This window comes from Ambystoma mexicanum, chromosome 14 (assembly GCF_040938575.1).
Source record: "Ambystoma mexicanum isolate Mex_15411 chromosome 14, UKY_AmexF1_1, whole genome shotgun sequence".
NCBI classification, from domain to species: Eukaryota; Metazoa; Chordata; class Amphibia; order Caudata; family Ambystomatidae; genus Ambystoma; species Ambystoma mexicanum.
The window spans coordinates 15,564,569-15,589,159 of record NC_090940.1 but is presented as its reverse complement, the minus strand read 5'-3'; the positions used below and the strand labels follow the sequence as shown (position 1 = coordinate 15,589,159).

General features: G+C 53.5%; 1 protein-coding gene across 1 annotated transcript in view; it reads left to right on the top strand.

The window, feature by feature from the left end:
- Positions 1–24,591, top strand: part of MIPOL1 (mirror-image polydactyly 1) — a 1,528,730-nt gene that overhangs the window by 529,749 nt on the left and 974,390 nt on the right. The window contains exon 5 of the mRNA XM_069638413.1: positions 1,794–1,899. Within this exon, the coding sequence (XP_069494514.1) occupies positions 1,794–1,899 (106 nt within the window). The remainder of the gene's footprint in view (positions 1–1,793; positions 1,900–24,591) is intronic.

The window sequence follows — 24,591 nt, the reverse complement described above, 5'->3', positions numbered from 1 at the left end:
CCTACCCTGGACTGTTCCTGTTCTCTGTACGGTAGAGTGCAGTGCTCCTACCCTGGACTGTGCTCCTGTTCTCTGTACGGTAGTGTGCAGTGCTGTGTTCCTGTTCTCTGTACTGTAGAGTGCAGTGCTCCCACCCTGGACTGTGTTCCTGTTCTCTGTACGGTGCTCCTACCCTGGACTGTGTTCCTGTTCTCTATACGGTAGAGTGCAGTGCTCCTACACTGGACTGTGTTCCTGTTCTCTGTACCGTAGAGTGCAGTGCTCCTACCCTGGACTGTGTTCCTGTTCTCTGTGAAGTAGAGTGCAGTGTTCCTATCCTGGACTGTGTTCCTGTTCTCTGTACGGTAGAGTGCAGTGCTCCTACACTGGACTGTGTTCTTGTTCTCTGTACAGTGTTTCCCCTGTAGAGTGCAGTGTTCCTATCCTGGACTGTGTTCCTGCTCTCTGTACAGTGGAGTGCAGTGCTCCTACCGTGGTCTGTGTTCCTATACTCTGTCCGGTAGAGTGCAGTGCTCCTAGCCCAGACTATGTTCCTGTTCTCTGTACGGTAGAGTGCAGTGCTCCTACACTGGACTGTGTTCCTGTTCTCTGTACGGTGTTCCTATCCTGGACTGTGTTCCTGTTCTCTGCATGGTAGAGTGCAGTGCTCCTACCCTGGACTGTGTTCCTGTTCTCTGCATGGTAGAGTGCAGTGCTCCTACCCTGGACTGTGTTTTTGTTCTCTGTATGGTGCTCCTATCCTCGACTGTGTTCCTGTTCTCTGTACAGTAGAGTGCAGTGCTCCTACCCTGGACTGTGTTCCTGTTCTCTGTACGGTGGAGTGCAGTGCTCCTATCCTCGACTGTGTTCCTGTTCTCTGTACGGCAGAGTGCAGTGCTCCTACCCTGGACTGTGTTCCTGTTCTCTGCATGGTAGAGTGCAGTGCTCCTACCCTGGACTGTGTTTTTGTTCTCTGTACGGTGCTCCTATCCTGGACTGTGTTCCTGTTCTCTGTACCATAGGGTGCAGTGCTCCTACCCTGGACTGTTCCTGTTCTATGTACGGTAGTGTGCAGTGCTGTGTTCCTGTTCTTTGTACGGTAGAGTGCAGTGCTCCTATCCTGGACTGTGTTCCTGTTCTCTGTACGGTGGAGTGCAGTGCTCCTACCCTGGACTGTGTTCCTGTTCCCTGCATGGTAGAGTGCAGTGCTCCTACCCTGGACTGTGTTTTTGTTCTCTGTACGGTGCTCCTATCCTGGACTGTGTTCCTGTTCTCTGTACCATAGGGTGCAGTGCTCCTACCCTGGACTGTTCCTGTTCTATGTACGGTAGTGTGCAGTGCTGTGTTCCTGTTCTTTGTACGGCAGAGTGCAGCGCTCCTACCCTGGACTGTGTTCCTGTTCTCTGTACAGTAGAGTGCAGTGCTCCTACATTAGACTGTGTTTTTGTTCTCTGTACCGTAGAGTGCAGTGCTCCTACCCTGGACTGTGTTCCTGTTCTCTGTACGGTGGAGTGCAGTGTTCCTACCTGGACTGTGTTTTTGTTCTCTGTACCATAGAGTGCAGTGCTCCTACCCTGGACTGTGTTCCTGTACTCTGTACGGTAGAGTGCAGTGATCCTACCCTGTGTTCCTGTTCCCTGTTCCATGACTTTTACGATGTCCACGCTCAGCTGCTCGCCTATCCTTTTTCTCCCTCAGTGAAAGTGCCTAGAGGTGACTGGGTTTGCTGTGTGAACGCTATAATCCCTTTATATGAATGTGTTGACTGGGTGCTCTGCCATAAAACTGACCCGGCACCTGTATCCCCCCTACAGCTGCTGGAGGCCCTCTCTGAGCGGGACTTGGAGCTACAGACGCTGAAGCTAGAGCAGGAGCTGCAGGGGGCTGCTTCTGAGGCGGGCCTGGCGGAGCGCACTGCAGGTGAGCTGGGGTGGGTTGGGGTGTGCTGTGACGTGGCTGGGGCTCGCGGCTGAGTATCGTGTCTGTGGGTCCTTCCATTTTACAGCTTGGCAGCCAGGCGCAGCCTTCTTCCTGTGGTTACCTGGGTTTGATGGTGTTGCTCCTTGCCTGTGACATTATGATGGAGTGGGTGACAGTCAAGCCATCCACATGGCCTGGTGTGCAGGCACATGGGCCTGTTTGTGGGCGACAGTGCTGTCCTCTAATTGTGCATTTGATAGATCCTGGACTAGCCCTGAGTAATTCCCTTGGATGTCTGGGGCCTACCCACCCCTATGATCCTCTGGGGGGCACTGTGCCATATACCCTTATTGATTCTTGGAGCCCCTTGCCCATTAGTGCACATGAGGCGCTGTCCTGGGTCTAGGGTTCCCCATCCAGTTTAATCCCCCTCCCCCCGCCGATCCTCTTTGGTTCGGAGATGTACTCTTGTGTAGCCCCCTGGGGCCAGTTCAGACTGAAGGCAGTTTCCCCAAATATCCTAGGACTGGAGTTTATTCTTTTATGTGTATTGTATTAGCGTGTTTCTAGGTCGAGAGCCACGGACCGCTGCACAGGGTGTGGGTATCCAGCATTTGGCCTGGCATCTTTTAACAGTAGCGCAGTGCTGTGGACCGCTGCATGGGGTGTGGGTAGCCGGTGTTTGGCCTGGGATCTTTTAACAGTAGCGCAGGTCTGTGGAGCGCTGCATAGGGTGTGGGTAGCCGGTGTTTGGCCTGGGATCTTTTAACAGTAGCACAGTGCTGTAGACCGCTGCACAGGGTGTGGGTAGCTGGTGTTTGGCCTGGCATCTTTTAACAGTAGTGCAGGTCTGTGGAGCGCTGCATAGGGTGTGGGTAGCCGGTGTTTGGCCTGGGATCTTTTAACAATAGCGCAGGTCTGTGGAGCGCTGCATAGGGTGTGGGTAGCCGGTGTTTGGCCTGGGATCTTTTAACAGTAGTGCAGGTCTGTGGAGCGCTGCATAGGGTGTGGGTAGCCGGTGTTTGGCCTGGGATCTTTTAACAATAGCGCAGGTCTGTGGAGCGCTGCATAGGGTGTGGGTAGCCGGTGTTTGGCCTGGGATCTTTTAACAGTAGCGCAGTGCAGTAGACCGCTGCACAGGGTCTGGGTAGCCAGTGTTTGGCCTGGCATCTTTTAACAGTAGTGTAGGTCTGTGGAGCGCTGCATAGGGTGTGGGTAGCCGGTGTTTGGCCTGGGATCTTTTAACAGTAGCGCAGGTCTGTGGAGCGCTGCATAGGGTGTGGGTAGCCGGTGTTTGGCCTGGCATCTTTTAACAGTAGCGCAGTATTGTGAGTTGAGGTCTGCATCAGTATGTGCATCCATTGGGATTAGTCCTTCGTCAGCATGTTTTGAGAGATTTGTGGAATTGCAGAATTGTGGGGGCCTTCCGGATTGAGGTCCAGAGGGCCCGTTTGTGACAAGAGAAGGTTTGCTTGCAGAATAGTAAATAACACAATTAGAATTTAGAATAGTATTTCATATTTAGAATATAGTTTTTAGAATAGTAAATAACACCACCCCTAGAACATATTGGGAGCGCTTTTTAGGAGTCTGAGTAAAAGTACTTCCTCACTGGAGACATTTTGTAGGTGACATTTTCACTCCGCCCCCACCCCTCAAGCGCCAGATCTCACATGGCACACACAAACACAAGCTTAGAAACAGAACTAATCAGATCCATGTGCTGCACAGAAATTGCAAATGGGATCCATTTAACAGGGGGAAATGAAACCCTTGAAGAGAGCACTTTCATTCACTTGCTGCCAAGATGGCCACTATTTCTCGCTGTTCAAAATCAAGCCCTTCATCCCAGAAAACAACTTCAGATCTGCTGGCCATGCTTTGGTCCTCTCCCATCTGCATGCTGCAATGCCCTTCAGGAAGGCCTTCCAGCAACTACGCTGCACCTCTGATATGTGCCCTATATACAGCAGCACGACTTATCAAAGACCCAGCAAATTCCACCACATCTCCCCCAACCCTCGTCGAACTGCACTGCTTCCTGCTGCAAATCCTGCTGCATCATCTACAAGGCTGTTGCCCTGAAGTCCCCAAGCAACCCCACTGGAAAGCGCAGCATCTCTGGAGGCCTGCGAGTCATGTGCAGGCTTGAACTCCGGTGGAAAAAGGAAAGAACCAGAAGACAGGCCTTCTCTGTCTACGCTCCAAGACTCTGGAACCTCCTCCCCGTCAACGTTAGACTCACCTCCTCACTTCTACCGTCCCAGAAGAAGCCTAAGACCATCCTCTTGAAGGAATGGATTCTCACTAACACCTAGGACTGCACACAGTCAACTCCCCAGTCCCCACCCTACCTGAGACTGGGTTATCTGCTCCCCATTGTTCCCTCTGCTGACTGCTTGTAGATCCCTTGCTGCTAATTGCCCCCCCCCCTACCCTGGTCGTTCCCTGCTCCCCGTTTCTGTGCTTCCCTGACTCAGTTCATCCCCCTATGATTGTAAAGGGGTCCATTGCTACGCCTAATAAATACCCTAATGAAGACTGATGGGCAAATGGGTATTTCCCATCTGTGAAAGGTACAGTGAGCAAAAAGCAGATGGCTGCAAACTCTCAACTCAGAACAGGTTATCATGCTGTGTTCTTTCCAGAGAGGGGCGCCTGCTACCTTTTTTGTACCCTAATAATATAAACAATAACATGCTCCAGGGCTTTAAAAATACTTCTGCCAATCCTGTACTCAGTCGCGAATACGTTTACTCTCCGCCCTGACCAGGGCTGCCTCTGGTTCTATACTTCTAATGTCTTCTAATGTCTCGGTTCAGGTTTGCATAGCGGTTGAGGCTATACTAGATGGTTTGCATAGCGGTTGAGGCTATACTAGATGGTTTGCATAGCGGTTGAGGCTATACTAGATGGTTTGCATAGCGGTTGAGGCTATACTAGATGGCCACCCAATTATGACCCTTGGTTCCGGTCGCTCAGCGCGTTTTACCCTAGTAGGTGACCACACAAGGGCTTGGCAGACTCCAGAGGAGTTGGTGTCACACATCACCCCTGAGCCAAAGTTGCTGCTACTAGCAGGCTCCACTCTATACTCTGGGTATGCAGGCTTCTAATGGACGGTTGCGCTGCAATTGCCCAACAGCGCCTGCCTTCACAAGAGGGCCACAGATAAGTCATAACGATTAGAACTTCTTGGATGTAGTAAAGTTGGAATGCAGGAAAATCTGGGGAGATTATACCAGGAGCCAAGAGCGACCACAACAGTGTATGTTTAACACTAGCTTGGGACCCAGATACCCCCTACCTGTACACTTTTGACTTCATTCTTTCAAGTAAACGTAGGAGTGTTAGATGGGCGGATTTCGATTATGATAGTAATGATTAAACGACACTCGAAACCACCCTCCCCATCTCTGAGACAGTCTTAGCCACAGAGAATTGCGGACCAAGGTCTTAGTAACAGAATTATCCCCAGTAATCCCCAATAATCCCCAAACCTTGCACTTTGATTCAGAATCAAAGTCACAAAATTCTTAGTATGACTCAGAATGCCGGCCTGCCAAGAAGAATTTACCCACTGTGATAAAAAATAAGTTTATCTGACCAGATTCCCACCTGACGGAGATCTTACAAAGACTTGCTTAGCTAAAAAGAGGCAGAGGAAGCCAAATGGGAACTCTTAATATCAATGATACCCTTATTTGTGGAATCTCGTCTCTGACATGCTGTCCAACTCCTACTGTGATGTGGAATCATTTATCCCGACAGACCTTTGGTTCCAGCCCTTTAGCACCCTCTACGCTATCAACACTCCGACCGCCAGATCCCCAGCCTCCGTGCAAGATGATCCTGGGGCTCCTCCATCTTTCTCCGAGGATGAAACGTGCACGATTTTAAGGCCTCAAAAAAATAACGCCTCTGGAGTTCACAGGATCCCCATCGACTTATTTAAGCAAGATGGAAACATCTGGCGGTCAATTTGTACACGACTTTTTAATCGTTTGAGTCTTGGATGATGTCCTTCGTAGCTGGAAGCAGACTGAGATTGTGCCAATCTTTAAAAAAGAGGACACGCAGAGACTGCACAACTCCAGAGCAGTCAGCTTGATTGCTGGCCTCTCCAAGGTCTACAGGAAACTGTGACTATCAAGCCTGGAGAAGTGGGCAGGGGCTGATCTCCAGGCAGGCTTCAGGAGTGGCCCGAGGTTGGGCAGCTGCTGTTCTCCAGGCAGGCTTCAGGAGTGGGCCGAGGCCTGGAGAAATGGGCAGGTGCTGATCTCCAGGCAGGCTTTAGGAGTGGGCCGAGGTTGGGCAGGTGCTGATCTCCAGGCAGGCTTCAGGAGTGGGCCGAGATTGGCCAGGTGCTGATCTCCAGGCAGGCTGCAGGAGTGGGCCGAGGCCTGGAGAAATGGGCAGGTGCTGATCTCAGGGCAGGCTGCAGGAGTGGGCAGAGGCCTGGATAAATGGTTAGGTGCTGATCTCTGGGCAGGTTTCAGGTGTGGGCTGAGGCCTGGAGAAATGGGCAGGTGCTGATCTCCAGGCAGGCTGCAGGAGTGGGCCGAGGTTGGGCAGGTGCTGATCTCCAGGCAGGATGCAGGAGTGGGCCGAGGTTGGGCAGGTGCTGATGACCAGGCAGGCTGCAGAAGTGGGCCGAGGTTGGGCAGGTGCTGATCTCCAGGCAGGCTGCAGGAGTGGGCCAAGGTTGGGCAGGTGCTGATCTCCAGGCAGGCTGCAGGAGTGGGCTGAGGTTGGGCAGGTGCTGATCTCCAGGCAGGCTGCAGGAGTGGGCCGAGGTTGGGCAGGTGCTGATCTCCAGGCAGGCTGCAGGAGTGGGCCGAGGCTGGGCAGGTGCTGATCTCCAGACAGGCTGCAGGAGTGGGCTGAGGCTGGGCAGATGCTGATCTCCAGGAAGGTTTCAGGAGTGGGCAGAGGCCTGGAGAAATAGGCAGGTGCTGATCTCCGGGCAGGTTTCAGGAGTGGGCAGAGGCCTGGAGAAATGGGCAGGTGCTGATATCTAGGCAGGCTGCAAGAGTCGGCCGAGGCTGGGCAGGTGCTGATCTCCAGACAGGCTGCAGGAGTGGGCCGAGGTTGGGCATATGCTGATTTCCAGGCAGGCTTCAGGAGTGAGCCGAGGCCTGGAGAAATGGGCGGGTGCTGATCTCCAGGCAGGCTGCAGGAGTAGGCTGAGGTTGGGCAGGTGCTGATCACCAGGCAGGCTGCAGAAGTGGGCCGACGTTGGGCAGGTGCTGATCTCCAGGCAGGCTGCAGGAGTGGGCCGAGGTTGGGCGGATGCTGATTTCCAGGCAGGCTGCAGGAGTGGGCTGAGGTTGGGCAGGTGCTGATCTCCAGGCAGGCTGCAGGAGTGGGCCGAGGTTGGGCAGGTGCTGATCTCCAGGCAGGTTGCAGGAGTGCGCCAAGGTTGAGCAGGTGCTGATCTCCAGGCAGGCTTCAGGAGTGGGCAGAGTTCTGGAGAAATGGGCAAGTGCTGATCTCCAGATAGGCTCCAGGAGTAGGCTGAGGCCTGGAAAAATGGGCAGGCTTCAGGAGTGGGCCGAGGCTGGGCAGGTGCTGATCTGAAGGCAGGCTTCAGGAGTGGGCCGAGGCTGGGCAGGTGCTGACCTCCAGGCAGGCTTCAGGAGTGGGCCGAGGCCTGGAGAAATGAGCAGGTGCTGAACTCCAGGCAGGCTTCAGGAGTGGGCCGAGGCCACGAGAAGTGGGCAGGTGCTGATCTCCAGGCAGGCTTCAAGAGTGGGCCGAGGCTGGGCAGGTGCGGATCTGAAGGCAGGCTTCAGGAGTGGGCCGAGGCTGGGCAGGTGCTGATCTCCAGGCAGGCTTCAGGAGTGGGCCGAGGCCTGGAGAAATGAGCAGGTGCTGAACTCCAGGCAGGCTTCAGGAGTGGGCCGAGGCCACGAGAAGTGGGCAGGTGCTGATCTCCAGGCAGGCTTCAGGAGTGGGCCGAGGTTGGGCAGGTGCTGATCTCCAGGCATGCCTCAGGAGTGGGCCGTGGTTGGGCAGGTGCTGATCTCCGGGCAGGCTTCGGGAGTGGGCCGAGGCTGGGCAAGTGCTGATCTCCGGGCAGGCTTCGGGAGTGGGCCGAGGCTGGGCAGGTGCTGATCCCCGGGCAGGCTGCAGGAGTGGGCTGAGGTTGGGCTGATGCTGATCTCCGGGCAGGCTTCAGGATTGGGCCGAGGCTGGGCAGATGCTGATCTCCGTTCAGGTTTCAGGAGTGGGCAGAGGCCTGGAGAAATGGGCAGGTGCTGATCTCCGGGCAGGCTGCAGAAGTGGGCCGGGGCCTGGAGAAATGGGCGGGTGCTGATCTCCAGGCAGGCTTCAGGAGTAGCCGAGGTCTGGAGAAATGGTCCGGCTTCAGGAGTGGGCCGAGGCCTGGAGAAATGGGCAGGTGCTGATCTCCAGGCAGGCTTCAGGAGTGGGCCAGGGTTGGGCAGGTGCTGATCTCCAGGCAGGCTTCAGAAGTGGGCCGAGGCCTGGAGAAATGGGAAGGTGCTGATCTCCAGGCAGGCTTCAGGAGTGGCCCGAGGTTGGGCAGGTGTTGATCTCCAGGCAGGCTGCAGGAGCGGGCCATGGTTGGGCAGGTGCTGATCTCCAGGCAGGCTTCAGGAGTGAGAAATGGGCTGGTGCTGATCTCCAGATAGGCTTCAGGATTAGGCCGAGGCCTGGAGAAATGGGCAGGCTTCAGGAGTGGACCGAGGCTGGGCAGGTGCTGATCTCCAGGCAGGCTTCAGGAGTGGGCCGTGGTTGGGCATGTGCTGATCTCCAGGCAGGCTTCAGGAGTGGGCCGAGGCCTGGAGAAATGAGCAGGTGCTGAAGTCCAGGCAGGCTTCAGGAGTGGGCCGAGGCCACGAGAAGTGGGCAGGTGCTGATCTCCAGGCAGGCTTCAGGAGTGGGCCGAGGCTGGAGAAATGGGCAAGTGCTGATCTCCGGGCAGGCTTCAGGAGTGGGCCTAGGCCTGGAAAAATAGGCAGGTGCTGATCTCCAGGCAGGCTGCAGGAGGGGCCCGAGATTAGGCAGGTGCTGATCTCCAGGCAGGCTGCAGGAGTGGGCTGAGGTTGGGCAGGTGCTGATCTCTGGGCAGGCTTCAGGAGTGGGCCAAGGCTGGGCAGATGCTGATCTCCGGGCAGGCTGCAGGAGTGGGCCGAGGACTGGAGAAATGGGCAGGAGCTGATCACCAGGCAGGCTGCGAAAGTGGGCCGAGGTTGGGCAGGTGCTGATCTCCAGGCAGGCTGCGGAAGTGGGCCGTGGTTGGGCAGGTGCTGATCTCCAGGCAGGCTGCAGGAGTGGGCCGTGGTTGGGCAAGTGCTGATCTCCAGGCAGGCTGCAGGAGTGGGCCGAGGCTGGGCAGGTGCTGATCTCCAGGCAGGCTGCAGGAGCGGGCCGAGGCTGGGCAGGTGCTGATCTCCAGGCAGGCTGCAGGAGCGGGCAGAGGCTGGGCAGGTGCTGATCTCCAGGCAGGCTGCAGGAGCGGGCCGAGGCTGGGCAGCTGCTGATCTCCAGGCAGGCTGCAGGAGCGGGCCGAGGCTGGGCAGCTGCTGATCTCCAGGCAGGCTGCAGGAACGGGCCGAGGTTGGGCAGCTGCTGATCTCCAGGCAGGCTGCAGGAGCGGGCCGAGGTTGGGCAGCTGCTGATCTCCAGGCAGGCTGCAGGAGCGGGCCGAGGTTGGGCAGCTGCTGATCTCCAGGCAGGCTGCAGGAGGCAGGCTGCAGGAGCGGGCCGAGGTTGGGCAGCCGAGGTTGGGCAGCTGCTGATCTCCAGGCAGGCTGCAGGAGCGGGCCGAGGCTGGGCAGGTGCTGATCTCCAGGCAGGCTGCAGGAGCGGGCCGTGGTTGGGCAGCTGCTGATCTCCAGGCATGCTGCAGGAGCGGGCCGAGGTTGGGCAGGTGCTGATCTCCAGGCAGGCTGCAGGAGCGTGCCGAGGTTGGGCAGGTGCTGATCTCCAGGCAGGCTGCAGGAGCGGGCCGAGGCTGGGCAGGTGCTGATCTCCAGGCAGGCTGCAGGAGCGGGCCGAGGTTGGGCAGGTGCTGATCTCCAGGCAGGCTGCAGGAGCGGGCCGAGGTTGGGCAGGTGCTGATCTCCAGGCAGGCTGCAGGAGCGGGCCGAGGCTGGGCAGGTGCTGATCTCTAGGCAGGCCTCAGGAGCGGGCCGTGGTTGGGCAGCTGCTGATCTCCAGGCAGGCTGCAGGAGCGGGCCGAGGCTGGGCAGGTGCTGATCTCTAGGCAGGCCTCAGGAGCGGGCCGAGGTTGGGCAGGTGCTGATCTCCAGGCAGACTGCAGGAGCGGGCCGAGGCTGGGCAGGTGCTGATCTCTAGGCAGGCCTCAGGAGCGGGCCGAGGTTGGGCAGGTGCTGATCTCCAGGCAGGCTGCAGGAGCGGGCCGAGGCTGGGCAGGTGCTGATCTCTAGGCAGGCCTCAGGAGCGGGCCGAGGTTGGGCAGGTGCTGATCTCCAGGCAGGCTGCAGGAGCGGGCCGAGGCTGGGCAGGTGCTGATCTCTAGGCAGGCCTCAGGAGCGGGCCGAGGTTGGGCAGGTGCTGATCTCCAGGCAGGCTGCAGGAGCGGGCCGAGGCTGGGCAGGTGCTGATCTCTAGGCAGGCCTCAGGAGCGGGCCGTGGTTGGGCAGCTGCTGATCTCCAGGCAGGCTGCAGGAGCGGGCCGAGGTTGGGCAGCTGCTGATCTCCAGGCAGGCTGCAGGAGCGGGCCGAGGCTGGGCAGGTGCTGATCTCTAGGCAGGCCTCAGGAGCGGCCGAGGTTGGGCAGGTGCTGATCTCCAGGCAGGCTGCAGGAGCGGGCCGAGGCTGGGCAGGTGCTGATCTCTAGGCAGGCCTCAGGAGCGGGCCGAGGCTGGGCAGGTGCTGATCTCCAGGCAGGCTGCAGGAGTGGGCCGAGGCTGGGCAGGTGCTGATCTCCAGGCAGGCTGCAGGAGCGGGCCGAGGTTGGGCAGCTGCTGATCTCCAGGCAGGCTGCAGGAGCGGGCCGAGGTTGGGCAGGTGCTGATCTCTAGGCAGGCCTCAGGAGCGGGCCGAGGTTGGGCAGGTGCTGATCTCTAAGCAGGCCTCAGGAGCGGGCCGAGGCTGGGCAGGTGCTGATCTCCAGGCAGGCTGCAGGAGCGGCCGAGGTTGGGCAGGTGCTGATCTCCAGGCAGGCTGCAGGAGCGGGCCGAGGCTGGGCAGGTGCTGATCTCTAGGCAGGCCTCAGGAGCGGGCCGAGGCTGGGCAGGTGCTGATCTCCAGGCAGGCTGCAGGAGTGGGCCGAGGCTGGGCAGGTGCTGATCTCCAGGCAGGCTGCAGGAGCGGGCCGAGGTTGGGCAGCTGCTGATCTCCAGGCAGGCTGCAGGAGCGGGCCGAGGTTGGGCAGGTGCTGATCTCTAGGCAGGCCTCAGGAGTGGGCCGAGGCTGGGCAGGTGCTGATCTCCAGGCAGGCTGCAGGAGTGGGCCGAGGCTGGGCAGGTGCTGATCTCCAGGCAGGCTGCAGGAGCGGGCCGAGGTTGGGCAGCTGCTGATCTCCAGGCAGGCTGCAGGAGCGGGCCGAGGTTGGGCAGGTGCTGATCTCTAGGCAGGCCTCAGGAGTGGGCCGAGGTTGGGCAGGTGCTGATCTCTAGGCAGGCCTCAGGAGTGGGCCGAGGCTGGGCAGGTGCTGATCTCCAGGCAGGCTTCAGCCAGAGTGGGCTGAGTACCGGGGATCAGGCCTTTAGCTAATACCCCCTTTTAGATCGGCATTTGATCCAGTAGAGTAGACTGTTATGAAATGTTCAAGTCGTTCTCGTAGTTTCCTCTGACATGTTCTGTGGAACCAATTCAGCCAGAGTGCGATGTGGGCGCGGCGGTGAACGAAGCGACGCATGCGGAGTGTGCCAGGGCTGCGTGTGGCTCCTTTACTCTTCCTAAGATAAGGCAATGAACCAACACAAGCAGCAATGGTCCTACACGGGCACCCGCGTGTGCGCAGATGACCACTCCGAGTGCTCACACAAAACGCTCCCTGAACCGTTAAGAAACGAGGGTGGTGGTTTGCCACACCACACATACAATGAACGTCGGCACTGCCATGTGCAGCAGGAGGGACGTCCACGGGGGACCTGCTGGGACTACGGGGGAGTGAGATTTCAAGATCACGTTGAGTGGACGGCTCCATTGCCCAAGAGGGGCCCTGCACTCAGACTGATCAGGGCTGGCGCACTCTAAGCACACACACGGAGGCCTGGGAGTGTGATGGGATTTCCTCTGTCAAGAGAACCCTTCATTCACACATTCGCAGCCAGAGCATTTCCCTATTCATGGAAGCGCGCTTCAGAGCACCTGGGCTTGCCGCTACTGCCAAACCCCTCTTTTTATGGCTTTACCTAATGTGCTCGGCTCATCTGCTTGTTTAGAAAGAAATGTTTAATGGCGCAGCTGTGTCGACCAATGGCAACACCTGAAATGATGCAGATATTTACATAACATATTGCAACAAATAGGGATGATGCAGCTTTTGCCTGATGAGACCACCCTTTCGGAAGACACCAAGAGGGTGGTCCAATCCAACATTGAGAATTTGACCCTGGAGATCTTGATCCTTGACTCTGTCACTTTACCAAGATTTCCAGGATATTTAAAACTGATTTGGACCTAGTAGCTGGAAGAGTCCCCAGCCATGCCTTGTGCCGTGACTCAGTTCCCTGGAGGAGGAAGTGCCAGCACTTTCTTTTATCATATCCTGTACACTTCTTTCGAGCCCCCAGGGGGCCTGGCCTAGGGCATGCGCCCAGCCCCTGCTAGTAAGCTGGAAGAGTCCCCAGCCAAGCCTTGTCGTGACTCAGTTCCTTGGAGGAGGAAGTGCCAGCACTTAGTTAATGTTTTATCTCGGCTGCTGATGACCGGCCCCCACTATCTGATGATTGCCTCATATCAGGAAGTGCCGCTTTCACAATATGAAAATCCACAGAACAAAAGGCCGCCTCTGTTCATGGCTGTAGAGGCCTGGGCACGTCAGAACTTGGCGTCGGCACTCACCTGGCATGTGCCTGGACCCGCTCCAGAAGCCAGACTCCAGCATTTCTTCATAGTTTGGGGATTAGTAATGGTGTGGGGTGAGCACATCCTACATGACCTTTTGGGGGCTGTCAGAGAGCTGGAGCCGGCTCAGAGTTTGGGGGTGGCAGTGCGCGCATAGGCTACCCCTGCTGAAAGGGACAGGTAACAAGGTGTGGCACCCCACACAACGAGCCGTAGCATTGTGAATGCCGATGGAGGGAGGGGGGAGATGTTGTCCATAGCTTCCTGCTACATCATTTAAAGGATGTCTTTGGTCTCACAGAGACATGGTTCACGGGCAGCTCTGAGGGCTACAAGATCCTCTCTGCACCCAGAGCCACCCTGCCCGGAGGGGGGTGTAGCCCTGAACTTTCCTGAGTGGATTCCTGCCTCTATCATTCCCACTCAGATCTACTCCTCTTTCCAATGCCTCAATCTCTCCTAGCCACTCTCTTACTGTTGCTACTCTCTACCGGCCCACTGGTCACATCACCTCTTTTCTCTACGAGTGGGCTGACCTCTCCTCCTCCCTCCTGGCCTCAACCACTCAGCTCCTCCTCCTTGGTGACCTCAACACCACCTCGATTCCCCCTGTCCCTCATCTTGCTCTTTCGCGACCTATGTGATTCCCACTCCCTCTGTATCCTCCCCTCTGGCCCAACACACTCTGCAGGACACACACTTGATGTCTTGATCCACCCTGCCCCCCCCCAAATCTACTCCCCTCACCACTCCTCTCTCCTGGTGTGATCACTGCCTTCTCTCCTCTCATCACTCCCTCTCTTCCCCCAAAGCGAAGCCCACCCCTACACTGCCAGCTACCTTCTCGGACATCCGACCTATAAAAGCTAGGGCGAGATGTGTCAGTTGAGGCTTTCGCTGCAACCTTCTCCCCTCCCCCCGCCCCCCCTCTGGCTGACTCACACCCAGACACAACCTTGTCCCTCCTCTACTCTTCTATTTCTGATACTCTTGATGTTCTTGCCCCTGTCATGAGGATCCGCTTGGAGTCCAAAGCCAAGTGCAATTCCTGTTATGACTCTGACCTAGCTACACTTGAACATAAGTGTAGGGCGGCTGAGAGGAAATGGAGGGCTACTTGTTCATCCTCTGATAAACTGGCCTGTCGCCTTCTCCAAAGGCAATACCGACTCTCTGTCCGCACCAAGAAGAGAGTCCACATTCAAGCCTGTGTCTCTGCGTCATCTAACAACTCGGCCTAACTATTTAAAATCTGCAAGGAGCTTGCCAACCCTGCTGCAGTCTCTACCCCTCCTCTTGCCTCCCAGACTCTTCGCAATGCCCGTGCCTCTCATGTTATCTCAAAAACCCAGAACATCCTGTCCACCCTCTCTGCCCCTCCCCCTTCCCCTCCTATTCCCGCTCAGTCTGTGATTGCTGACACCCCTTTAACTACCCCCACTACCCTCCTCCTCTTCTTTCCCTCTCTTCTCCCCTCATAAGGTCGCTAGACAAGTCCGATCTATGAAAGCCTGGTGAAAACAGGTTCATCCCTGTTCCTCTAAAACTATCAAGGACCACATTAACACCCTCACTCCGGCCCTTGCAGATTTCTGCAACCTCTCCTTTGCCTCAGGATCTTTCCCCTCCCCTCTGAAGCACTCCCTTTTGCATCCTCTCCTCAAGAAACCTACAGCTGATCCCTCCTGTCCAGCTAACTATCGCTCTATTTCCATTACTCCCTTCCTGGGCAAACTCCTGGGAAAGCTGGCCATCTCTCAGCTTAACCTTCATTCCAATTCGATTGGTTGTCTCCATAACCACCAGTCTGGCTTCAGAGCAGCCAGAAGCACGGAAAATGCTCCCCTGAACATCCGTGAAGATCTGCTCTCCAACCTTGACTCTAACATTCCCTCTGTCCTCATCCTACTCAATCTCCCCTCTGCCTTCGACACAGTCAATCATACCATCCTGCTCAACCGTCTCTGTGATAACCTGGGTATCACTGATCAGGCTCTGGCCTGGCTGACCTCTTTCCTCTCTGATCGACCCTCCCAGGTCAATTTGGGTCCTTCCTATTATCTTTCTTCCTCTCTACCTGTGGCATTCACCAGGGGTATAATCTCTCGCCCTAGCTTTTCAACCAATACCTGGCAACCCCCGCCCACTGCATTGCCATTTTCTGCTACAATTTCCAGTGCTACGCTGATGACACTCAACCCATTTTCAGGTGGCTCTCGCCACCTCCTCTTCTTCTTTCATCTCCGAGTGTCTAACTGCCATTCACGTTTGTTGTGCCACCAACGACCTCTGTCTGAGTGCCAGCAAGACAGAGATCCTCCTCTTCGGCACACCACCATCCTTTCCCCTCACTCTCTGGCCGGCCTCCCTTGGCCCTCCTCCTACCCCCACCTGCGAGGCTAAGAACCTTGGGGTCATCTTTGACTCCACACTTTCCTTCTCCCACATCTCCGAGGTCTCTAAAAAGTCAAACTTCCTACTGCACCTCCTCAGAGGTACCCTGCCTTTCCTCTCCTTCTCCCAGAAGCTCACTGTCTCCCAAGCTCTGGTTCTCTCCAGGTTGGGCTATTGTAACAGCCTCTTCCTAAATGTACCTGCCTCTACTTTCCGCCCTCTCTCCATTGGCTCCCAGTGGATGCAAGGATTAAATCCAAAACCCTCTGCGTTGTCCACAAGGCTTTCTGGGGCCTGGGTCCAAAACACCTTCTGCTATCCCTCTGTAAATACCTCCGCTCTCGAGCTCTTCGTTCTTCTACCTCTAACTCCCTCAGGGTCAGTCGTTTTTCAAAGAAACGAGGTGGGGGGTGGATCTGTCTTCGGCTGGGGTCTCCCTCTGGAATAGCCTCCCTGCCACTCTAAAACTTGAGGAGAACCATCTCCGGTTCCGGAAGCACCTCAAGACCTTTCTCTTTGCTTCTGCCTTCGCTCCCCCTCTCCCCTGCTGATCTGCTCTCTCTTGGCACTGTGCACCTGGCCAACCTCTGTCTCCTGGGCCCAGGTACCTGCTCACCCTACCACCCTCCTACACTGCCACCTGGCCACCCCTTGAAATGGGGACAATATCTGTACCCATACAGACCCCACCCCCCCATTTTTTCCTTTTCTGCACTTATTAAGACCTACCCAGTCTGCTGCCCTAAGCCCAGCACTTGTCACTTGCTGACTGCACTACCACTGTTTATTGCCTCTATTATCTATTTATTTGTATTTATTATTATTTATCTGTTCTTCTCTGCTTCGCATTCTCCTCTCTCCCCTTTCAATGCACTTTCGCCCCTTTCCCTTGCACGTTCTCAATGTCACTGGGCCTAGTAAGATTGTTATTTGTTCTCCCTTGTTCCCCTCCCCTCCCTTGCCTTGTCGCGCTCTGAAACACTTGTGTATGAGCGCGATACAAATAAAATATCAGATCATATATCATAGCCATTCCCACTCGCGGTGGTGGGCATTTATAAGCCAAGCCCCTGGACAGAACTAATGCAATCAAGGACAGGATTCGCTGTTCACAACTGCAGATCTGGCACATATGTTATGTTATGGAGATGTATAGAGCGCATGTTCTCCCGAAGGTACCATGGCGCTTAACCGGCAGGAAAACTGATAGGTGTTCAGGGAACGACGAAAGGAGAAATGATCAGGAATGGTCCGCAGGTGCCGCCACCCATACCGGAAAGTATGAACCGAGGGACTTATAAGAGCAGACTGAGAGCTGAGCAGACGTATAAAAAGTCTTCCATTGAAAAAAACAAATCTACATCTATAGGAAAGCAGAGCGTTGTGGAAACAGTTCAGATTCCAACACGTGTTGGTTAGATAGTTTCAGAGTTAAGCGTTCACCTTGGGGGTGAGTATATGTGGAACGTGCAAGCACAGCCCCTTCACCCTCTCTGATGAATCGTGGGATCACATCACTTCTCTGCATGGGGGGGGGTCCCTTCCTTGTGAGGCTAGAGTGGTGAGGCCGCTATCTGATCTTCCCCCTAGGGAACAAACTTCTCTCATGTCCCATTCCATGGTGGAACTCCTTAACCCTCTTACCTTTTGAGTCCCCACAAACCCTAAAACCTGTAAGAAAAGCCCCTGACAGTGCTGCTGTGTGTTATTATATACACTCCTCCTTTTCTTACCATAAAACCTAATTCAGTGCCCTGTGGAAATAATGTGAAGAAGAATATTACAGGAGTTCTACAAAATACTCCTTCATGTGACTTCCAAAGTACTGAGAGGAGGTGGCCCGAGGAGGTCTGAAGAGTGCATCATCGATACAGACAAGGGACTTTGATATTGCGCTGGAGAGGTCCCAGGTACCGACCATAAAAACAGACAAAAGCCTGCCTGAAAGAAAACTAGGGAAACCAGAGAGAAGACGCACCTGCCCAGGAAGTTCAAACCCAGCAACTGAGACGTGAGACTGAGAAGCAAATCCTGAGTCGAGAGGACTCGGCTGGTAGGTCAGAGAAAGCCCTGGGAACTAAGAGAAGGCCCGACCAATACAGAAGAGAGCATCCAGCCAATAATGGTGTGACTTCAGCGAAGTGGACAGAACCGAAGCGGCGTAGAGCAAAGTGAGGAAAGAGCGACCCCAGCGTCCCAGGAAGAAAGAGGGAATGGGATCCATAGTGGACCCGGTTGGACCTTGAGGGAGAATACTGAAAGCATCCAGAGGGATCGCGCCTCGTTTCAGTAATTCTTGCAAAGCTGACCTAAGCATCAGGAGTGATCTTCCTTGTGTCAGTAATTGTGGTAAAGCTGATCAAGGCATAGGGAGTGATCGCCTTCGTCTCAGTAATGGGTGCAAAAATAACCAAGGACCCTGGAGTACACTCCCAAACAATACTGGTGGTTACAGTAAAGATGGTGAAGCAGGAAGATTGAAATGAACTCTGGAGAAATCCTGGAGAGAAGTACAAAGCTTATTAAGAACTGAGTCAAGTGAACCAGGTCAAGGGAGTTATTCTTCTGGCCTCCCAAAACAGCTCTGCCGATTCAGAAACTCGGGCACAGGTTGCCAAAGATATCGCCAAAGACACTTCACTATTGAAGTGGATAGCAGTTAACCAGGACAAGGGAGTCATTCTTCTGGCCTCCCAAAACAGCTCTGCCGATTCAGCAACTCGAGCAAAGGTTGCCAAAGATATCGCCATGGACACTTCACTATTGAAGTGGATAGCAGTGAACAGTGAACCAGGAGAAGGGAGTCATTCTTCTGGCCTCCCATAAACAGCTCTGCCGATTCAGAAACTCTGGCACAGTTTGCCAAAGATATCGCCAAAGACACTTCACTACTGGACCAGGAGGAGGGAGTCATCCTCCTGCTCTTCTCTATTTTTGTGGAACACAAACTCTTCGTTCTCTTTATACAAACCCCAAGGTGGAGAGCAGTGAACCAGGAGAAGGGAGCCGCCCTCCCGGGGTTCTTTATGTTGTGTTGTGTGTGTATAGTGATAGGGTTGGAGTTGGGTTGCTCTGGAGAGAGGACAGGACCTTTTCATTTGGACAGTGCTGGGTAAGATTTTCATTTGTATGTAAAATCTTCCTCACCTGTTAGAACCCCAGAACATTTTGCTGGACTTGGTGATTATTTCTCCTTGTTCCTGTGTGAGTGGAAATCTTTTCCCCATCTCGCCCTTTTAAAACTCTTTATGGGTGACCTTTGTATGTCTCTGCATACTGTATGTGTGGATTTAGATGAATTCATTCTCCTATGGCGGCACACAGCACCTTATGGGCAGTGTTGCTGGGCTGCCTCTTTGGCTTCCCTTTGTTTCCTCGTAATGTATCTTGGGTGATCTACTGTTCCCAAGGTTAGGTAGAGAGGGATTGTCACCCCCTTTACATTTGATATAGTGAGGCCAACACACCCCACCTTATGTCGAGTGCTGGGGAGATGCATGGTATCCCCTTTCTCACTGTTCCCGTAAAATGTGTGTTACTGTGGCAAGCAAACTCTTATGGCTGGTGGCAGTGAATCTACATGAATGACTTTTTAGTTAATATTACATGCAGGCTGTCAAACCAGCTGCGGTAATGCACAGAAGGGTCACCATTCTGCTAGAATGGTGGCTTCTTTCTTTGTTTGCCATTTGTGGTGTGCTTGTCATTTCTTGGGTCCTCCTCTGCCATCCTAGGTGGGGGAGGCCCTGGTTCAAGTTTTGTTTTGAGCGGGAACCCTTTGTGATTCCTGTCGAGGCTCCCAAGTGTCTGTGAAGGCAGGAAGTGAGGGAGGAGTCTGAAACTCTGCAGCCCTTTGTCTTCTGGGATGCCCGAGGGAATCCAGTTCCCAATGAGGGGCTGGGTGTCCTGAAAGCCATCCGCCCCTTTCTGTAAACTGCAGGCAGCGTATGCAGAAGTTGTGTGTGAGTTCCTGTTTAAAAGTTTGATTCTGGAAACTGAAGACAAGTCGACCAAGAGAAAGATGGAAAAAAAAAGTCTAACTGATTCTATCGACTGGAGATGCCTGCTGAGTATTCAGAGCCTGTTCTGACCCTTTCTTCCATACGACTTAGGAGTCCTTAAGGTGACGACTCTGTCCTTTAGACTGGTGAGACTCTGAGACTCACTAGCCTTGAGAAGACCTGCACAACAAGCCATCCCTCGACGTGCTGCGTCCTTGCTGGGCTACAAACTGCCAATACCAGGGTACCTCGCGCCAGAGTTCATTGCATGGTCTTCCGAAGTCCGATTTTCTCTGAAACTTCGGTGGACTCCTGCTGGACCTTCAGAGACCCTAGTTGAATTCTTGAAGTCCAGGACCAGATTAGCAAAGACAACCTGATGGGCGACAACCGTTATTAATTAGGTACCTGTAAAAGGGGGCCATATCTAAAGACCTGTGAAGAGCCTTTTTTTGTCGACTGCTGCTGCAAGTTCCCTTTCAGTGTCTGCTCTTTTGCCACCACGACCAAGAATCCTGGGACTGGGTCCTGTGTTGCTGCATTGTGAAGGCGTCCGTCCAGAAGCTCTTCTCTGCAGAGGTACTGTGTTGGCTTGGGTAGTACTTACCTTAAGTCTTGTGTCAATCCAGTGTAGCTGAGTGGGTGATTTGTATGTTTTGGAGTTCGCGTAGACTCTTCGCCCAAGCCTAATGCTGAAATGCATCTAGGGAGCCTAAAAATGTCACTAGCATTCAGCAGGTTCTTTGGCTTCTTTTCTTGTTGAGACTTTTTCGTCCTTGTTTTTTTATTAGTTAGAAGGTAGTTGCGCTGGAGAGGGGCGATGTTCTAGATCAGCAGCAAATGAGTGCTCAGCCTCCTGCGCACCTACATCTCTTGGAGACTCAAACAGAACAGGAGAGCCTCTTAACCTAGCATGACAGTCCAACAATGGCATGGGGCTGTCAACAAGTGAAGTCCTTGAGTCCATATTCTCTTCAAAAGTTAACAGTCTCCAAGCCCTATTGTGGGCTCCCTGCACCTCTGACACTAGCTGCAGGCTTCACAATGTGGTTAATTTGTTATAATCTTATTATAATTATAATTGATTTTTTATAATGCCCTTATACCGAAGAGGTTTCTAAGCGTGGACCCGGGATTCGAACCTGTGTTCTTCTGTGTCCCCTTGCTTCCAACACGAGCGCGCTGCCACTGAAATATGGACTATTTCCTTGTGTTGTCGTATAATCGTAGAAGAGATTTAAGGACTAAATATATAAGGCCGAGATGGAAGCGAATCAAGGTTCGGTAAGATATTAGATTCTCTCCTCAATTGAGCATTTAATTCTATAAAATAGTCCTGATACCGAGGAATATTTTGAGCCACCGTCTGGGTAGAATGAGACAGCGGTGAGGAGTTCTGAAATAAAGCCATCCCATTTTCTTAATTCGCTACTTTACCATTCATAAGCGAAGCATGTGACACATCACCCAAATTGTGACAAAGCCTCAACGGATTCATCCAGCGCAATTAAGTCGCCTTGGCTAGAGAGAATCCCTGGATGCAAATTAGATGACAACAAAGCTGGGTTATTGACTACCACTAACAAATCCAAAGGAGGTGCCGTGGTAAGAGCAGCAAGGGCAATTGTCGTGATAGACAGGATGTCGGCACAGGTTAACCAACTTGGCAAAAAGTTGCAATGTTTGCCTCTGTTCCTAAAGACCCGCCATCTCTGCAGAAAGTTCTGTATTCAATGGACTAATTTGGCCAGAGGTTAGTCCTGAGTTAATACTAGGGTCGGGAATTGAAGATCTTGTCTCACCATTGCTACAAAGGTTGTAGCTGGACGCGGTAGACACTGCCAAACCCGACCCAGAAATGGAAATAGGGGGGGGTCATGGTGAAAGCATGGCACATACAGTTATTGAGAAACAGAGGTGGGGTGCAGCAGGCCACAGCAGAGATGGAAATTAACTTCCTATTAAGCATAGCTCTCAACTCACAACACTTCCGCTCACGCTCTGTGCTGGAAGGAGTTTTTAAGGCCAGCTTCTCCTTCAACAGCCTGCCGGTACCACAATAGAAATGAAAAACAGACTGTGCCAGTTCTGTGTAACAAAGTCAACAGGGAGCAGAGCCCAAAGTGCAACACCACTGCATCCCACACTTTTGGCACACTTCTGCCAGTGTGGACACTTTGATGTAGTCTGTGGGTACATGCATGCACTGGGAAAATTACATCCTAGGTGAAATCCTGGTAGCCTAACACTTGAGCAATCTTTCTGGCCTCAAAAACACCCAAGGGGGTTGAAAGCAATGAGCGGGCATGTGCATTCTCTGCACATGCCCTGGCGAGCAGAACATGGCCACAAGCAAGGAAAATAAACCTCTCTCGCCACATCCTAGACAAATCTTCACTTCTACTCCTCACGTCCATGTTTGGCTTTCAACAATATTTTGCTTTATAAAGATGACTTGAAAAGTACACAAACCATTGTAAAATACTCACATAAATATGTAAATCCTTGTAGAATTATGTTATGCAAAAAGTGAACAGTTGTGTCATTATTTCCCCCATTTTTAATGGGATTTGCATTTTGAAAATGTACTTTCAAGACTTTGACTCATAGCAAAACAAGAGGCAATGTGTGAAAAGGTTAACTGTGTTTCAGTGTTTGACAAATTCAGGTTTCATATGTGATGTGAAGAAGATATTGCATCCTATTGAAAATGGCGCTTTTTGGTGTGTTAAATATGAACATCTGAAAATATTGTAGTTCAGAACGGTTTGTGTGATATATTTTAATTGGCCTGCGGTAGGGCGTAGATTTAGGCAGCTAACTGGTGCTTTGTGTGTGCTTTCGGAATAAAAATGTACCTTTGCATTTCTTACCATGGAAATGGTAAGAACGTCTTGTCCAAAACAATTGTCACTTAAATGACTCATCACTTGTAAATCACTCCCACGTTAAAAGCTCTGCTAGAAAAAAGAAACTGCTGATGCGTAACTATGGGCCCTAAGCTGATGGGTGCTGGGAGGGTGTTATTTGTCTAACACTGTCACCATGGCCTCGCTCGGACAATCCGAAAAGCGAGCCTTGTACATGAAAGCAGCACAGCCCCTTAATACTGACTGCAGGCCCCCTCGGACAGAGGTGCCCTGGGCAGGCACAGCGACTGACCATGCCTCAGGCCGGCCCTGCCTCTATGCTGTCCCTTGGATGTGTGAGGATTCCAGAGTGTGTCGCTAGGATTACTGAGAGCATGGGCAGGATGGGGGAGTCTGTGGACTCTGTGTGGAATCCTGGTGAGAGACAGGACTACACCCCTCTGTCTGCCCCTCCGCTTTTCTGGCTGAACAGTGTGCATGTAGTCAGGGTTCACTTTTCAGTTGATGGAGGGGTAATGCTATGATTTATTTAGAAGTTACTGGCGGTGGCAGTTCACATCTGAGCACAAGGGTTGGGGGCACATTTGCAGGTAAACAGAAGAGATGCATCATGGAAGTAAAGAGTCAGAGGGGATAGGGGTGAGAGGAGCAGTGCATGGTGAGGTGTGGTGATATGGGCGGGACCTTGCATAGGAGTAGAGTGGTCGGAGGGGGTGGACCAGGGCTCTGCAACCTTTGGCTCTTCGGCTGTTTTGACTGCGGCTTCCATTTTCCCACACCATTTACTGAGCTAGCTGGGGCTGAAGGGAGTTGTAGTTCAAAACATCTGGAGAGACAAAGGTAACACACCCCTTGACTGTAACGTAAGTGCTGGAAGGCTTGAAAATATTCCAGGGTTAAGTCCATACAGTAGGGAACATTAGGCCCACGGTATGTCCAGGACAGGGGGGATTTGGAATAATTTAGCCGGCAGTTACTCGGGGGTCGAAGGGGTACGTTCAAGGGTTTGTCTCTTCTAATGGTCAATAGAGGAGCAGTTCTTTTAGTTTGCTGTGGAAAGTATTGAAAGACGAGTGTGCTCTGTCCAGGGGAAGCATGTTCCATTGTTTGGCGCCATTAGCGGCTAGGGTCCGTGCCCAGTGTTCTTTGCATCTGTAGCTTTGGGGGACAGCAGGTAAAGTCAGGTAGGTCTCAGGTTCCTGGTGGTAGGAGCAAGGGTGCTGGAACATGACTGAGTGATGTGCCTTGAGGTGAGGTCTTTCTTCCCAGGTTCCTGGCGCTAGTAGCGAGGGAGCTGGGACCTGACTCTGAGCAGTGTGTCTTGACGAGAGTTCCTTCTTCTCAGGTTCCTAGTGCTATGGGTGAGGAATCTGGGGCCTGACACTGTGCAGAGTATCTTCAAGAGCGTTTTTCTTCTCAGGTTCCTGATGCTAGGGGCGAGGGAGAGGGGCCTGATTTTTAGCACTCTCTCTTGAGGAGATTTTTTTCTTCTTAGATTCCTGGTGCTAGGGGTGAGGGAGAGGGGCCTTATTTTTAGCACTCTCTTGAGGAGCGTTCTTTCTTCTGAGGTTCCTGGTGCTAGGGGTGAGGAATCTGGGGCCTGACACTGAGCAGAGTATCTTCAAGAGCGTTTTTCTTCTCAGGTTCCTGATGCTAGGGGCGAGGAATCTGGGGCCTGACTCTGAGCAGTGTGTCTTCAAGAGTGTTTCTTTCTTCTCAGGTTCCTGATGCTAGGGGAGAGGGGCCTGATTTTGAGCACTCTCTCTTGAGGAGCGTTTTTTCTTCTCGGGTTCCTGGTGCTAGGGGTGAGGGAGAGGGGCCTGATTTTTAGCACTCTCTTGAGGAGCGTTCTTTCTTCTGAGGTTCCTGGTGCTAGGGGTGAGGAATCTGGGGCCTGACACTGAGCAGAGTATCTTCAAGAGCGTTGTTCTTCTCAGGTTCCTGATGCTAGGGGCGAGGAATCTGGGGCCTGACTCTGAGCAGTGTGTCTTCAAGAGTGTTTCTTTCTTCTCAGGTTCCTGATGCTAGGGGAGAGGGGCCTGATTTTGAGCACTCTCTCTTGAGGAGCGTTCTTTCTTCTCAGGTTCCTGGTGCTAGGGGTGAGGAATCTGGGGCCTGACACTGAGCAGTGTGTCTTCAAGAGTGTTTCTTTCTTCTCAGGTTCCTGATGCTAGGGGTGAGGAATCTGGGGCCTGACTCTGAGCAGTGTGTCTTCAAGAGTGTTTCTTTCTTCTCAGGTTCCTGATGCTAGGGGAGAGGGGCCTGATTTTGAGCACTCTCTCTTGAGGAGCGTTCTTTCTTCTCAGGTTCATGGTGCTAGGGGTGAGGGAGAGGGACCGGACGCCGAGCAGAGGGTGCTTATGACAAAGACGCCACAGCCCCCCGCCTCATTTACACCACCATCCAAGCCTGATTGGCTA